At 44.1% G+C, this 17,804-nt stretch overlaps 1 protein-coding gene across 1 annotated transcript in view; it reads right to left on the bottom strand.

Annotated features, from left to right (window-relative positions):
- Window positions 1-245: 245 nt before the first annotated feature.
- Window positions 246-17,804, bottom strand: part of LOC140085931 (uncharacterized) — a 34,413-nt gene continuing 16,854 nt past the window's right edge. Inside the window, exons 5-6 of the mRNA XM_072126527.1 lie at window positions 4,856-4,963; window positions 246-3,177 (exon numbers count right to left, since the gene is read on the bottom strand). Coding sequence (XP_071982628.1) covers window positions 3,060-3,177; window positions 4,856-4,963 — 226 coding nt within the window. The 3' untranslated portion in view covers window positions 246-3,059. The remainder of the gene's footprint in view (window positions 3,178-4,855; window positions 4,964-17,804) is intronic.

Genomic DNA, 17,804 nt, shown 5'->3' with positions numbered 1-17,804 from the left:
TCAATCTTTATTGTTGCTCACTTACACCCCAAATTCTGGGGGTTTCAGTAGTGCTTATTTTATGGGCTGGTATTAAATCTGACTTGTGTCCTGAACTTATTTATTGCTCAAGATAGTGACATGTCATAATTGATTTATGATTATTCACTATAATAAAAATAACACACGTCTTACACAAATCTTTTGAATTTTATTTATATTAGCAAACAAAAAGATTAAAATATTATCAAAGCTCCCACCCAATGTTGTAACCTTTTTAGTAAGTTGGTTGTCCATGCAATATCAATCATAGCTAACAACAAGAAAGAGTACATTCATTTATGTAAAAGAAAAAATATCACAATTACAAGAGCTGATGCTGGGGAGACCAGAAAGGTAAGGTAGTAATCACATACAGGCAAATATTATGCACATTACTAGGCTCTGTAAATCCCATAACTTAGAAGAGTGTTTCCACCCAAAGTATTAAAATGAATCAATATATTATCCAAGCAAAAGCTAAAGCCTAGTAAATGTATGGAAATGCTCTTGAAAAGTGAGTTGTTTTTTTTACCTAGCATGAATATTTCATGGGGTCCACACAACAGAGCCATGTTTTGTTTGTGGCCCTGGTATCATTGGTGGGTGCAATTAATTGAATATAGGCAGGAATGGAACCAGCTTTGAGGTTCATGGAAACCACACAAAAATCTAATATATAAAGCTGAGTGTATGTATGTATGTTCGCTAAAGGAATCTGTAATAGACTTGGTTTTTACCCTGCACTTTCCAAAATTCACTTATTACCCACCATATACAGGAGCCTTTGGGGCTTATTTACTAAGGGTCGTGGATCGTCGGACTGTTCGCGGTTTTCGGGATTTGCATACCTAAGACAGGTATTTAACAGGGGTCTGTGCTGGGATTGTGTCGCACGCGATTGAATTGTGGTGCCGCTGCGCTGGCTTTCATGCCACAGAAATCGGGGGGCAGGCCGTCGTACGATCCAACTGATTTGGATTGAGCGTGGGATTTAAGATTCAAATTGTGTCGCAAGACAATGCACTTACATACACAAGGAAGAAGAAGGTGGACTCCGGCAGACTTGAGCGGGGAAGTGACAAATGCAGGACATTGGGCGCATGATCTTAGTGAATTGCACCAGAGTGCATTATCGTCAGACACTCTGTACTTCGTGAACTCCTCTGGACGGTTCAGTAAATGTGCCCCATCGTCTGCTGTTGCTGTCGCATTGGAAGCTGAGCCGTGATTGGTTGCTGTTCTGCCACAGGCCATTAATATGAGCTCTGAGCTGTGATTGGTTACTATAGGTAATGAGTAGAAGACAGCTCATGTGTGAGGCAAGATGGATAAGGATAAAGAGATAGGGGGAGATTTATTAGAAATTTCTGAGCTAAAACAGTTTAAGTTGCCTATGGAAACCAATCAGAGATCAGCTGTAATTTTATAAAAAGCTGCGCAAAAATGAAACTTGAGATCTGATTAGTTGCCATGGGCAACAACAGCAGTTCTGCTCTCAAACACATCTCCCCATAGACAAAGTGACAGTCGAAGACAGAAAGAGTCACTGGAATGAGAGTGTCAGAGACAGTCACTGGAATAAGAGTGTCAGAGACAGACACTGGAATGAGAGTGTCAGAGACAGTCACTGAATAAGAGTGTTAGAGACAGACACTGAATAAGAGTGTCAGAGACAGTCAGTCACTGAAAGAGACTTCCAGATACAGACAGTCACTGAAAGAGACAAACAGTCACTGAAAGAAACTGCCAGAAACAGATGGTCACTGAAAGAGATTGCCAGAGACAGATAGTCACTCAAAGAGACTGCCAGAGACAAACAGTCACTCAAAGAGACTGCCGGATATAGACAGTCACTCAAAGAGACTGCCAGATATAGACAATCACTCAAAGAGACTGCCAGATATAGACAGTCACTCAAAGAGACTGCCAGATATAGACAGTCACTCAAAGAAATGGCCAGAGACAAAGAAGGCCAGAGCCAGAGGCAGTCAAAAGAGTTTATATAAAAGAGACGGTCAGTGACAGTCTGAAACAGTCTATAGATACATATAAAATATTTTTTGTTAACCCATTCTATTTTGTTATAGCCAAGAGCAGTTATTTACTATCTCGGGCAACGCCGGGAGCTACAGCTAGTGTATACATAAAATATACAAAAAATGGCACCTGTCAACTATCTAGATGGTGCATGTGTACACATTATCACCCTCATTCACACATACCCTATTGGGACTAATTTCTCATACACTTTGCCCTCTATTTGTTAAAAAAAACACATTATACAATGCAACTAAAATTAAAAGTCCATTTTTGGTATAGAAGCTACAGTCACTGAAATATCATTGCGTGGGAATTGGAGATTGAATTAAATTTGTATATTGCATATTCTAGTTACACATTTTACTGGGCTCAAAATTCTGTCAATTCATCTGCATTAACACTACTGTAAATTTGCATTCAGTAGAGTACTGAAGATATACTTCCCACGACTCAATCTACTTTTAACAAATTAGAAAAAAAAACGTTTTATTGTGTGGTTTTAATTAGTAAAAAAATATATGCAATACATTCCCATTAAAAGAGTTCCACAGGAACCCTGCATTGCAGATTCATGCATATTTGAAATATTTTGGGGTTTTATTGTATATTACATACATAGTTTCATACTATGCTTTTGCACAACACATTCTCATATTTGAACAAGCCATATTTTCAAAAAAACATAAAAAAATTTCTGTCATTATTCCTTCTTCCCACTGAGGGGTTTTAGACCATTAGAAAACCCTTATAATTACATTGACTCCCATAGGATAACACTATATCTGTATTTGTTACATATTTTTTTTTACTCTACAGTTAAATATACCTACTAAAATGACTCTCAGGAGCAATTTTTTTTACCATAGTTGGAGCTTGCTTTGCCTGATATTTACCTTCTATAATTTTAGTTAGTAATTGGTGAGTACAGATAAACATTAAATAATAAAAAGATCCAAAAGAGTGCAACATTATGTCTGTGTTCAGGTCTTTGTTGCCTTTTAAACATTGGTTGATTTTTTGTCTAAATTTTTTCCATGCATGTCAACTCTTTCCTGTTGTTGTGCTTCTTGTTGGTCACTGAATTTGATACTAGCTAGTCCATTTTGCCCAGGCCCCCTAAAAAGAAAATAATAAAAAAAATTAGGTAAAAATATATACTTTATAAAAAATGCCACATGGTAAAAACTATGACAGATATCTTAATGGTTATATCCTATATGATAGGGGATAGGGCCTAATTGTAAGGTACGTGATCACTGGAACTAGCAACTGGGGGATTAATGAACCAAAAGTTTTCTTTAGCGTCCCATACAAAATGACAAACTGGTATTTATGCACTCCATGTATTTCTTTTGGACTTCCAGGATGGCTTTATGACTGCCTTGCCCAAATTCTTATATGGTTCAAGCATGTGCACCTGCACTTCAATCCGATCATTTTCAGTCCCTTGTGGCATTTCATAGGATTCTAGCACTTTATGATAGGAAAATATGCAAGCTGTTCGATCCAATTTCTTTAGTAGACTGGGGTCATATAACCTCTTGTATAATGAAGGCAGCATAAAAAGTAGCATTAGCAATGGAGCCTGAAAGTAACAAAAAGAGCTAATCTGTGAAATATCATGTGGAATAAAATCCCCTTGAAGTGCCCCATACATAATCATGTGTGTGCATGTATGCTCTCTGGAATGTTGTCCACCATTCACCTGATAACTAAGAGTTACAGCTGCGATCAGACAATGGGAAAATTCTTTTAAGGCATTTTGATTCGATTCTAGCAATGTTTGGTAGGTGAGTGTGCCCATTTTTGAGAGGGGACCTATGGCTTCTTGTGTAATAAATCCAGCAAAAAAGGAGAACAAGCAAGTGAATCTAAAAATAACAGAAAGAGCTAATCCATGAAATATCCTATGGCAGTGGTGGCGAACCTATGGCACGGGTGCCAGAGGTGGCACTCCGAGCCATTTCTGTGGGCACTCGGGCCATCACCCCAGGACAGAATATGGATCAAATCCATCAAATCTTGCAGTCCCAGGCAACTTAAGAAATGCTACTCCCAGCGCTATTTTATAGTGACACTGGATTGGCTGTTTAGAACTGTGGGAAAACTGAGAACTGTTGAAAGAACTGCAATGTCTTTGGAGGTCATCCTGCTCGACCAATTATTCTTTCTCTACAGAGAGGAAAGGCCAATACAAAAGAAAGATGTGGAAGAACAGGTAGAAATAAGTTACTACTTAAAATTCTATCTTGGCACTTCACGGTAAATACGTGGATTTTGGCTGTAGTTTGGGCACTCGGGCTCTCGAAAAGGTTTGCCATCACTGTCCTATGGCATGCATTTTGAGTATCGCTTTAAACCCATTGCCCACAAGTAAGTTTGTTTGTATATGTAGGATTTATTGGACCAAATCTAGAATCAGTGACCTGAACTAACATGCTGAGCTGTTGTCAGAACACACTTACTTGCAGGCAACGGGCCTAAGAGAATGCTCCATCAAAACAAATATATGTATATATAAACACATCCAAGTAGGCGAATGTAAAGGGTGTGAATAAGTCATTCCCGGATGTGGAGAGGTGCAGTGCATGGCTTTCTATGCCATAATTTCCGCTAGAATTGACTGTCCGCTAGATATATCAGGAGATTACCATACACCAGTGTGTGATTAATTGCCCCCATTTTTATATATATGTGTATTAACAGATACAGGCATTCAATATTTTGTTTGTATACAGTAGAATAAAAGTTTATTGTTTGGATGTATATTGTATAGTATATAAGAATTTCTCACCCGTTAATGGTTCCTTCTTCCCCTGTTACTGTATTGTCATTTGATTCCACATTTATTGTTACACCAGCTTCACTGTCTTGGTCACAGTTTTTTACTATATTCATCCTCCTAAAATAGAAAAATGAACAATAAATCACAATTTTTTTGAGTTATGTCTTTGTTGTGTTATGGTTTTCTTAAGCAATTTAGATTTAAAATGTTCTAAAAAATTATTGTTCTGTCTAATGTGTTTCTATATTGCTACATTTACATTTTTATATATTGGAATGATTCTGGTTTATGAGTGTGATGGCAGTATTTGAATCAACCATTCTGATGGGCTTTTTCCATTTTCAATTTCTGTGTTTTGCTCACCACCATCAAAAATCCAAAACTTTTTTATTTTTCCATATGTGGGCTGCTTGAGGCAGGTCTGGAGCTTTTTGGGAGACTGAGGATCACTTTAGAACTTGGTGTATTGAGTATTGAGTAATTGCAGCTGGAGCTACTGTCTGGTAAAGCAACAGTTAACATTGTGATTGTCCATTGATGTTCCTGTAACACAAGCTGGAAGCTGATTGGAGAGGTGCTATCACCTGACCAGGGAGTATATAATCCCCTGTTGGGGAGAAGCACATGTCAGTCAGTCAGTCTTTTGCTAGAGTCTGCAGACAGAACCAGACCTCAGGGTCTGTGTGCCATAGTCAGCGTCCTCATCCCAGGAAACTCAAGTGCCTCAGGCCTACTCTCTAGTACTGAGGGAAAGTCCGGAGACTTAAGCCCAGAACTGAGCTGAACCACAATTCCCCTGTTCCATTTGTACCAGCCAAGCCTGAACCTTTTATCAGACTGCATGTAACCTTCCTGTGGACCGGCGCTCCATGACTCTTCCGGCTTAAGAATCTGCTTTTAATCATTTGGCTAATGCCTGCTGTTCAATAAAGAACTGTAAATTGATTTGCACAACGTTGCCTCCATCTAATCCCTGGATACAGCTGCTTACCACCACGGGCTTCTCCATCCATCACCCAGGGATTCCTCCTACAGACACTTCAGGTGTTGCCCCAGTGCATCAGCCTCTCCCGCCATATTTCTTGCACACACCACCTGCTGGAGACCTGCCAGGCTGCAGTTCAACCTTCCGGTCCCCATACCTAACACCACTACCACAGCATGTCCAAGGCCGCTCTAGCCAGCCACTCCGGTATTCTGGGCCCCGTCTGCCTCCAGGCCACCAATAAAAGGCTAGGCCCTAGGGGGGGAAGTGTTGCATATATTCACTCCAAATGACAACTCCCCTATATTCTTTGGGTTGGTAGAATCACAGAGTTACACATTTATAGAGGTTTTATTAGGTTTTCATAGATTTTAAAAAATTAAATCTTTTGTACGAAAACTAAAAAATTTTTTTTTGCAATCTTCTTATGCCAATATCTATTACATACTTAAGTGGCTCAAGCTGTATATGGTGCCATTTTTTGATGGATGAGCTGACATTTTCAATGCTACTATTTTGGGGACTGTGTGACCTTTTAATCACATTTGGTTAAAATTTTTGGGGCAGATTTACTTACCCGGCCCATTCGTGATCCAGCAGCGCGTTCTGTGCTGTGGATTCGGGTCTTCTGGCGATTCACTAAGGTAGTTCCTCCGCCGTCCACCAGATGTCGCTGCTGTGCTGAAGTTCCCCGAGGTTTGCCGGAATGCACGAGCCTATATCTGGGGAAGGTAAGCGCGAGTCCCGCAACACTTTTTTTAAAAAAATGCGGCGGTTTTTCCGAATCCGTCGGGTTTTTGTTCGGCCAGGCCCCCCGATTTCCGTTGCGTGCATGCCGGCGCCGATACGCCACAATCCGATCACATGCGCCAAAATCCCGGGGCAATACAGGGAAAATCGGTGCAAATCGGAAATATTCGGGTAACGCGAATCGGGCTCTTAGTAAATGACCCCCTTTATGTTTTGCAAAACTGTTATTTTAGTAGATCAGACATTTGGGGGGTATGGAGATACCTATTTTTATTTTTTAATATTTTAATATTTTAAAACTTTTAAACATTTATTTTTTTACTGTCTTTCTAGGCCCCCTAAGATACTTGAATCGTAGGGAGTCTGATCATTTAGAGAATATACTGCAATGATACAGCTACTAGACAGCTCCTTTTCAGATCCTCCTATGACATGCTCTGGCTGTCAAAGCAACCAAACGGTGCCCTCCGATGATATCATGGGGGGCACTGACCAGATCCAAGATGCAGGATCTTATGCAGTGCAGTCGTCTAGTTAAAACATGGTGGCAGGACTGAAGGGGTTAACATCCACGATCGGTGCCAGAACTATTCGCGGGTAATAATTCCATATACGTCTCATGTTGTTAAGGGTCAAGGGTATCATGGCCCCTTGGCTGTATATAAAAGTGTGAGGCCCCTTCCATTTTAGAATTTTACATTGTTCTAAAAGAACCCTAAAGGCCACACTCACAAGCTGTGTTTGTGTTGCATTTTGAATCTCAATTCAAAGGCAGTGAGGAACACGAAATGCAATTCAAACACAGTGGCTGAGATACACTTTGCATTAGTTGTTTTCTTTGCACCAGATTATTTAATAGCATTACATGCTCTTAGTTTACCCGGTCAGTTTTCAGAATGTGCACCTATTTTCTCTTGATGCACTTTGCTTTATGCTGTTGCAACAGAATTGTGGTGCTTCTCAATAAATGTGGCGCAAATTAGGAACACACACCAATACGCCCCTCTAGGTGCACAATTTTGTGCACAGGTACATATAAATACATGTGCAAGTTCAAACAGCACTTTTTTTTGCTGCAAACATAGACAAAAAACTGGCACAGGCAAAATAACGTGGCCTCAGGCTAAATGCATAGAAAACTTGTTTTTGCCTGTGTGCTTTCCATTGATTCAACAGACAGCACATGGCCATAGTTCACTGACTCTCGGCCAAACAACTCACAGTAATTGGCTCGGGCAGTCTTTTTTACTATCATTGGTGCCAATGACACATCCCAATAAAGCACTTGTTCAGTTTGATAACCATGACAGCAATGTGAACAGAGCCATACAACTACAGTAACTACAGTACACCAAGCTCAAACAGTATATGAACAATATATCCATATACACATTACTACATACACATATATACACTCACTCACTCGCACATATAATATACTTGCATTCTACCAATAAAAACACATATTTGCATATATTAACACATACACACACAACAGGCAGTTCCAATTTACACATAATGTTAGAGGCAGAGAATGTCATGCAGTGCCTACTAGATGGTAGCCACACCCCGATACCAGGACACCGAGGGGAAGAGTAAGGACTAGGAGTACAGCTGATTAGAAGCTACTACCGAAATTAAATAAAGGAGGGGGAACACAATTCACAACCGTAGAAATAAGTCCTGACATCATGACACTGTCCAGTGAGCACTTCCCCTCCTCCTATATCCGACAGCGAGAGGGAGTGCCTGTAATGTGGAGAAGGGGAATTAGCCAGAGTTACAGTGAGACTTGTGAAAGCCTCTGCAGCTAGCCATAGTGTACGTAGACTCCATGTCCAGATTACTCGTTCAGTTTGGACAGACACAGAGCATAGCAACCCAGTTAGCTGACCCCAAAAAGGTCTAATGACCATTGATTTTGTAGAGCAGTGGTGGAGATGAGGCTTAAAACTTGCCTTGTCTGTCCGTTTTCGACTGGTAGATCTGGCTTGTTGTCTTCAATTGGGAGTGACCTTTGAAAATGCACTTTTATGATTAATTGACAAAATGAAAAGCAAAAGACAGGACATGATGTTAATAAAAAATAAACCTTAGTCACTAGTCCAACTGTTTTCATTCAATAAAGGAACAGAAATGGTGACATTCATGACATGTAGGGTGCTGTTTTTTACAGGCCGAGACACCTATGAAAGCTGAGCTAATTTTCTTTTGTTAGATTATTATTTAGTTAAAAAAATCAAAATGTTAAGCTAAAACCCACATTTAATCCCACAAATTGTGTGGTTACAACTATATAATCTTGTATTTGTTTTATTTGCAAAGGCTTTTATATTTTGTATTGAGCAAATGAAAAAATTCGTAAGAATATCTTTTTTTTTCTTTTTGAATACAATACAAGTAAATTACAAGCTTTTAGCTTTTTCCAGTTCATTGAATCCATATTTCTAGGGTTGAGTTGGAGCACCATGTAGGAATAATCCCCATGCTACCCAAGGTAAATGAATCCTTTCATTTTCATAATTGCCTTTATAAGTTGCAGCAGATGTGAGCGCATCTGTCAAATAGTCCCTTGTGGGATTGTCCATGGAGACAACTGCTCATTAAATGGTAAATGTAATCAATCTTCTTTAATAAGGTTATATTACATGGCATAGGATAGAAAATGTAAATACATTATAAAAGACATGTTTGATATTATCAAACACTGATGCTTCTACCTTGTTGTGATTTAATTCTTAATTTTTTTTTACCAAATGTATACTGCATAAATATATATATTTCACAGTTTTTAAACCTTTTTTTTGTACTTTCTAAGAATAGGTGTTAGGATCAGTGGATCCTCTGGACCACCGCGGGAGATGTAACTAGCCAACACCCGGAACCGGAGCCTAGCGGCACCTGGTTTTCGCCAGAGCCCGCCGCAAAGCGGGTTGGACTTGCTGCGGCAGGATACCACTAGGTCGTTCCCAGGTGTGACTAGCCCACGGTGGCAGCCGAGGTCGAGGTACCTTAACGGATGACAAACTCGTAGTCGGGTCCAGGCACAGGGTCAGGGCAGGCGGCAGAGATGCAACGTCAGGTTCAAGTCCGGGGTCAGCAACAGGAGGTCCAGGCAGGAGAGAACGGGAACACAGGCACACAGCAACAGGGAGGAACACAGGTAACACGGCAACACAGGACTCAGGAACGGGAACACACAGGAATACACTGGAACGCAGGAATACGCAGGAACACAGCAATACTCGCTAGGAAGCTTTCTCTAAGGCTAAGAGGCACAAAGATCCGGCAGGGAATGATGGGAAACAAAAGGTTATATACAAAACAGGAAATGACCAATACTAATCACCTGTGCGCTGGCCCTTTAAATCTTGAGACAGTGCCGCGCGAGAGAGCGGGGCCGCGCGCGAGACCCAGTCCGGACGGGAGCGGGAGCCAGGAGAGGTGAGTGCACCTGAGCGGCACTGGGGCAGCGGAGGGAGGCACGGGTGCACCCGCGATCCGCGATATGGATCGCGGGGGTGCCCGCAACGGAGGCACGGGTGCACCCGCGATCCGTGGTATGGATCGCGGGGGTGCCCGTGACAGTACCCCCCCCCTTCGGCCTCCCCCTCTTCTTCTTGGTTCCAAGAAACCTCTGGAGGAGAGTCCGATCAAAAATATTCTCTTCAGGCTCCCAGGATCTCTCCTCAGGCCCGAACCCCTTCCAATCTACAAGGAAGAACCGCTTACCCCTTACGAACTTCATGTCCAGAACCTCCTTGACTTCATATACATCTGGAGAATCAGCCTCAGGAGCCGGAGGAGGGGATTGCTGGGTGAAGCGGTTCAAGACGACTGGCTTCAGGAGGGATACATGAAAGGAGTTCGGGATGCGCATAGATGGAGGAAGGCGGAGCTTGTATGCCACTTGATTAATGCGCTTGATTACCTCAAAGGGGCCAAGGAACCGGGGCCCAAGTTTATAGCTGGGTATCTTAAGCCGGACGTATCTGGAGGATAGCCATACTTTGTCACCAGGAGAGAAGACAGGAGGAGCTCGACGTCTTTTATCAGCCTGGGTCTTGGTACGGTCTGAAGCTCGTAGAAGGGACTGGCGGGTCTGGTCCCAAACAGCCTTGAGATCCTGCACCAGATCCTCCACCGCAGGGACAACAGAGGGAGTAGACAGCGGGAGAGGTGGGCGAGGAATACGTCCATAGACCACGAAGAACGGAGCCGAACCAGTAGATCCCGAGTCCAGAGAATTGTAAGAGAACTCAGCCCAAGGTAGAAGGTCAGTCCAATTGTCTTGACGGGCTGAAACGAAGTGGCGCAAGTAGTAGCCCAAAGTCTGGTTCACCCTCTCTACTTGACCATTCGACTGAGAGTGGTAAGCAGAAGAAAAGTCAAGGATGACCTGCAGTTGGTTACATAAAGAACGCCAGAATTTAGAGACAAACTGGACTCCTCGATCGGACACAATGTGAAGCGGAAGGCCATGCAGACGGAAGATATGTTTGAAGAACAAACTGGCAAGCTGTGGAGAAGACGGAAGACCTGGAAGGGGAACAAAATGGGACATTTTGGAAAACCGGTCCGTCACCACCCAGATGACAGTATTGCCCGAGGAGACAGGCAGATCAGTAACAAAGTCCATTGCCACGTGAGACCACGGGCGACTGGGTATCGGCAACGGGACTAACAGTCCAGCCGGTTTGAGACGAGAGGCTTTATTGCGGGCACAGGAGGAGCAGGATCCCACAAACTCCCGAACATCTTTGACCAGGTCTGGCCACCAGTAATAGCGGGAGATGAGGGCCAAGGAGCGTTGCACCCCAGGGTGCCCAGCCAGACGAGAAGAATGTCCCCAAGACAGAATCCTCTTCCTGAGAGCAGGTCTAACATACGTCTTGCCAGGAGGCAGCTGCCGAAGGTCCACCGGAGCTGCAACAACAAGCTGATCAGGAGAAATTATGTGCCGAGGAACTGGTTCATCTCCAACAACATCTGACGAACGGGACAGAGCATCAGCCTTGACATTCTTGTCTGCCGGACGAAAATGAATCAGCAAGTCAAAGCGGGAGAAGAACAAAGACCACCGGGCTTGCCTGGGATTCAGGCGCTGGGCTGTCTGGAGGTACAGAAGATTCGTGTGGTCAGTGTACACACAAACAGGATGGAGAGCTCCCTCCAGAAGATATCGCCATTCTTCAAGAGCAAGTTTGATGGCTAAAAGTTCTCTGTCTCCAATGGAATAATTTCTCTCAGCTGGGGAAAAAGTCTTGGAAAAGAAACCGCAAGTCAAAGTTCGGCCCTTGGGCCCTTTCTGAGTGAGCACTGCTCCAGCTCCTATGGAGGATGCGTCCACCTCCAGAAGAAAGGGGTTGTCCGTATCTGGCCTAGAGAGTACGGGAGCCGAGGAGAAAGCAGACTTTAACTTGGAGAAGGCCATTTCAGCAGCTGGAGACCAGGCACGTGGATTGGCACCCTTCTTGGTGAGCGCCACAATGGGGGACACCAGAGTGGAGAAATGGGGAATAAACTGACGGTAATAGTTCGCAAACCCCAGGAACCTCTGTATGGCTCGGAGACCCTCTGGACGTGGCCACTGAAGAACTGCAGACAGCTTCGCGGGGTCCATCTGGAGGCCTCTGTTGGAAATTATGTAACCAAGGAAGGGAAGGCAGTGCTGGTGAAACAGGCATTTTTCTAACTTGGCATAGAGGTGATTGGCACGAAGTCGACCTAGAACTTGTCGTACGTGTGCCTGGTGGGACTCAAGGTCTGGAGAGTACACCAAGATGTCATCGAGGTAGACCACGACACAAGTATAAAGAAGGTCCCGAAAAATGTCGTTCACAAACTCCTGAAAAACAGCAGGGGCATTACACAGTCCAAAGGGCATCACTAGGTACTCAAAGTGCCCGTCACGGGTGTTAAACGCCGTCTTCCACTCATCACCTTTGCGGATCCGGATGAGATTGTAAGCACCACGGAGGTCCAGCTTGGAGAACACCTTGGAACCACGTAGGCGATCAAAGAGTTCTGTAATCAACGGCAGGGGGTAACGGTTTTTTACCGTGATCTTATTCAGCCCACGATAGTCTATACAGGGACGTAGGGAGCCGTCCTTCTTGGTAACGAAGAAAAAACCTGCGCCAGCCGGAGAGGAGGACTTGCGTATAAAACCCCTCTGCAGATTCTCCTTGATGTAGTCGGACATGGCTAGAGACTCAGGTACAGAAAGAGGATAGACACGACCTCTGGGAGGAGTGGCGCCAGGAAGAAGATCCACAGGGCAATCATAGGGACGATGTGGTGGTAGAATCTCCGCCTGCTTCTTGGAGAAAACGTCCGAAAAGTCCCGATAACAAGCTGGCAGACCCTCCAGAGACTTGGGAGCCAGAGTCGAAGTCCTCACAGGTAGCGGACGGGGAATCTGCATACAACGTGAAGCACAGTTCGGACCCCAACGGAGGATATGCCCGGAGGACCAGTCCAGTACAGGGGCATGAAGCTGCACCCAGGGGAGACCCAGCAATAGAGCAGATGTGCTCTGGGGCAGCACAAAAAACGAAAGTCTCTCTTGATGTAGGGCACCAACTTGCAGAAGCAGGGGCTCCGTGCGAAACCAGATGGGCACGGAGAGAATCTGACCATTGACCGAGGCAATAGACAATGGCTTCTCGAGACGAACCACCGGGAAGTGATGCCGAGAGACCAAGGCTGCATCCACGAAGTTCGCTGTAGAGCCCGAGTCCAGGAAGGCAGTAACCTGGATCTGGGTACCGGTGCCAACGCTGAGGAGCACGGGAAGAGTCAGACGTGGAGAAGCTGTATTTACACCTAGGGACGCTTCTCCCAAGAAGCCTAGGTGCTGGCGTTTTCCGGACGTTGAGGACGGACAGGACAGGAACCGATGAAATGCTCAGGGCTGGCACAGTACAGACAGAGGTTCTCCTGTCGGCGTCTTGAACGCTCTTGTAGAGTGAGCCGGGTTCGGTCAACCTGCATGGGTTCCTCAGCAGAAGATTCAGGCAGACCCTGGAGCGGCCTTTGGAAGACTGGCGCCAGGCGAGGAATGCGTCTAACACGGCCTAGGGGATACTCGGAGCGTAGTTCCTCAGCTCGCTCCTTAAACCGAACATCAATTCGAGTGGCCAAGGTGATGAGGTCACTCAGAGTAGATGGAAGATCCCGAGCTGCCAGTGCGTCCTTGACCTGCGCAGAGAGTCCTTTCTTAAATGTAGCGATGAGGGCTGCATTGTTCCACGCAAGTTCAGAAGCCAGGGTGCGGAATTGAACTGCGTACTCTCCCACCGATGAGTTGCCCTGACGCAAGTTCAACAATGCAGACTCCACAGAGGAGGCTCGTGCTGGTTCCTCGAAGACTGACCGGAACTCTGACAGAAACGCAGTGAGGTTAGACACAACCGGGTCATCTCTGTCCCAAAGCGGAGTAGCCCAGGCCAGGGCTTTCCCGGAAAGAAGGCTGAGGACAAATGCCACCTTGGACCGCTCTGTGGCAAATTGCGACGGCATCAGTTCTATGTGCAAGGAGCACTGGGTTATGAAGCCCCTGCACATCTTTGGATCTCCATCATACTTGCCGGGCAAAGAGAGGCGTAGCCTGGGTTCAGCAGCAGGAAGATAAGCCGGGGCAGCAGGGGTCGCAGCGGCCGCTTCTGGAGACTGTTGCTGATGTTGGGTAGCAAGTAGTTGTTGGAGCATGGCGGTGACTTGCTCTAGCTGATTCCGCTGTGCTGCAATCTGCCGGGACTGGTGGATCACGATGGTGGCGAGATCAGGCTGACTGGGAGAAGGAGCCTCGGCGGGATCCATGGCCGGATCTTACTGTTAGGATCAGTGGATCCTCTGGACCACCGCGGGAGATGTAACTAGCCAACACCCGGAACCGGAGCCTAGCGGCACCTGGTTTTCACCAGAGCCCGCCGCAAAGCGGGTTGGACTTGCTGCGGCAGGATACCACTAGATCGTTCCCAGGTGTGACTAGCCCACGGTGGCAGCCGAGGTCGAGGTACCTTAACGGATGACAAACTCGTAGTCGGGTCCAGGCACAGGGTCAGGGCAGGCGGCAGAGATGCAACGTCAGGTTCAAGTCCGGGGTCAGCAACAGGAGGTCCAGGCAGGAGAGAACGGGAACACAGGCACACAGCAACAGGGAGGAACACAGGTAACACGGCAACACAGGACTCAGGAACGGGAACACACAGCAATACACTGGAACGCAGGAATACACTGGAACGCAGGAATACAGGAATACGCAGGAACACAGCAATACTCGCTAGGAAGCTTTCTCTAAGGCTAAGAGGCACAAAGATCCGGCAGGGAATGATGGGAAACAAAAGGTTATATACAAAACAGGAAATGACCAATACTAATCACCTGTGCGCTGGCCCTTTAAATCTTGAGACAGTGCCGCGCGCGCGCGAGACCCAGTCCGGACGGGAGCGGGAGCCAGGAGAGGTGAGTGCACCGGAGCGGCACTGGGGCAGTGGAGGGAGGCACGGGTGCACCCGCGATCCGCGATATGGATCGCGGGGGTGCCCGCAACGGAGGCACGGGTGCACCGACGATCCGTGGTATGGATCGCGGGGGTGCCCGTGACAATAGGTCAGGATCATAAAGGAATGTTATGGCAAAGGTTTTTTATAATAATTGTTAGGTAGATATTTTGGCACTCTTAGGAGTTATTTATCATGGGTTGTACGCCAGTGCTTGTACAAAGCCAATTATTGTGACTCCCCCTACCCACTTCTAGGCTAAGTGGGTGGGGAGTGCATGAAGTGGCTGTGTCAGGGTATTAGCTATAATCTGCGCAGTTATATGGCAGTAAGGGCCTGGCATAGAATCAATCTGAACTATATCTTTGAACATCTTGATCGATCAATATGCCAGCTCTTGGTAAGTTCACAATAGGATGGTAAAAGTGGACCACATTGTAAGAAATAAGAAGATCTTAAGAAGTAAGACATTTTTTTCAAACCAGCTAGCTTCGTACAATAAAATTGGGAAATAGCAATCATAAATCTGTAGCATTTAAGAATCCAGCTAGCCTCCTCCTTCATGTAGATAATTCATATATCTGCACACCCCTGCACCGTACTTACCAGTATTACTTGTTTTACAGAATTTCTAGAAAGGGGTGAGCTTGTCAGAAAAGGGGCACATCATAAATATCTGGCAAATATTGTGACATTTTTCATAGAAAACTAATCTAAGTAATAGATTGAGTAAAACTAGAGTAGACTTAGACTATCATCTTGTCCCAACTTAAAGTACAACTGTAAAGTATAATAACTTTTGCCTACTAAGCAAAAAATAAGCAATTCTCTAATTTACTATAATTAGCTGTTTAGCCACTAGCAGAGGTTTTACCTTGCTCCCCAGGCTAATCTCCATTGGTCATGCTTTCTGGTTGTCTTGGGAAACTGTATATTACACCTAGAGATGACAGGAGGCTTGTTGAGAAGGGCTGTAGGTCCTGTAGGGATATCACAAGCATGTGACTCATCACATGCTTCAGGTCGGCCAATTACAAACAAGATTTCCTGCATCATTTGAAAGTACTTAGTTTGATGCAAAGGGCTATCAATGATGTCAAAAGCTTGTGACTCATCGGCCAATTACAGACATGCTATCCTCTACTGGCTTCAATGGGGTGAGCTGATATCACAACTAGGAAGTGCCCACTCACATCAGGAATAGCTGTATCTGAATCTAATGTGACATATACCAGATATGTATCAGGCTAGGAAGAAGCCAGAAGAATGATACAAGTATCATTGAAATTTTTATCAAAGGCTCTTTCCAGCTGTGCTAACAGCTATTATTTGTCAGTAACTTTACAGTTATGCTTTAAGACCTGCTTAATTTGGCAAGGGAGATTCAATTTCCTGCTATTCCATGCCTCCTTGCTAGTAGAGGCAGAAAAAGTATCTAGAAAACACAATGACATTGAATCAAGACATGTTTTTTTCGGCTCTATTTTTATTCAATTGAACCGAAATTTGATGCATAAAAATTTCGGCTCTATTTTTGTTCAATTGAACCTAAATTTGATGCATAAACATCCCATAAGTTTCCAGTTATCCCTTAGAACCAAATATTTGGGGGGAACTAACCGATACCCATACAATATGATTTTGAAGAAGATTACTTATATTTATTCAAATGAAATCACTATGAATGAAATAGAATAAAACTATATGGAGGTACAGAATAAGTCCGAATATTTTTTGGGTCCTGTTAAAAGTTTGTACAAATCTATAAACGTGTGCTGGAGCTCACACTTAAGAAACAAATAATGCTTTCGTAAAGGGGTTGTGCCAAGTATTATTGTCATCCCATCCACAGGATAGGAAGCAGCAATCTGATCATCTGACCATTGATCATTAGAATTAACTCCTGCATCTCATAAGAACAGTGTCCCACTAAATGAATGAAGCAGGAGGTCCATCAGAAATTGTCAAGCACAGTGTTCAGGTATCTCCTTACTCTCGTAGACAGTGAATGAGAATGCTGCAGATCACCAAGTGCTATGCTCAGTGATTTCGGCCAGTCCCATAGTTTTGAATGAAGCAGCAGGATCAGTTACAATTGGACTCATGTTCTTGAAATTGAGGGGGGTCTCATCATTTGCGCCCCCACGATCAGTTTTTTTTAATTCCTTTCCTGTTAATAATCTTTATTACAAACCATTAACATATTGTCAAGAAAAATATAACTTACTGTTAAATAACCATGCAGTAAAATAAAACGTATAATGGAAAATATTTCTTGGTTTTCTATGTAATAAAAAATGTATGTGCAAGAGTGTATGTGCAAAACCTTTGTTGTGCTGTGGAAGTATTATGGAAGTACTTCAAAAATCTAAGGACAATTTGTATAACATGATCTTAAAATAACTTTTAGCATGTTGGAGTGTTGGGAATACAAAGTGTCTTTAGCAGCTTTAACCACCTTCAAGGCACACTAGTAATTTAATTACTGACTATGTCTTGAACCATATTTAATCCAACCAAGTAGCCCTCCTGTCATAGCCTATATGAAAGCCAATCAAATAATGCTGTAATTATAAAAATAATTGGTCTAAATTAGCCCTAAATTATGAGTGTTCATAAGTGTATCAGCCGTTATCTCATGCCATCTGTTCACTTCAGTAGCCCTTCAATAGTACTCCACTATTTATAGTTCACACATCTTAGATTTTCCCAGGGC

This window comes from Engystomops pustulosus, chromosome 1 (genome assembly GCF_040894005.1).
Source record: "Engystomops pustulosus chromosome 1, aEngPut4.maternal, whole genome shotgun sequence".
NCBI classification, from domain to species: Eukaryota; Metazoa; Chordata; class Amphibia; order Anura; family Leptodactylidae; genus Engystomops; species Engystomops pustulosus.
This window is presented reverse-complemented; position numbering and strand designations above follow the sequence as displayed.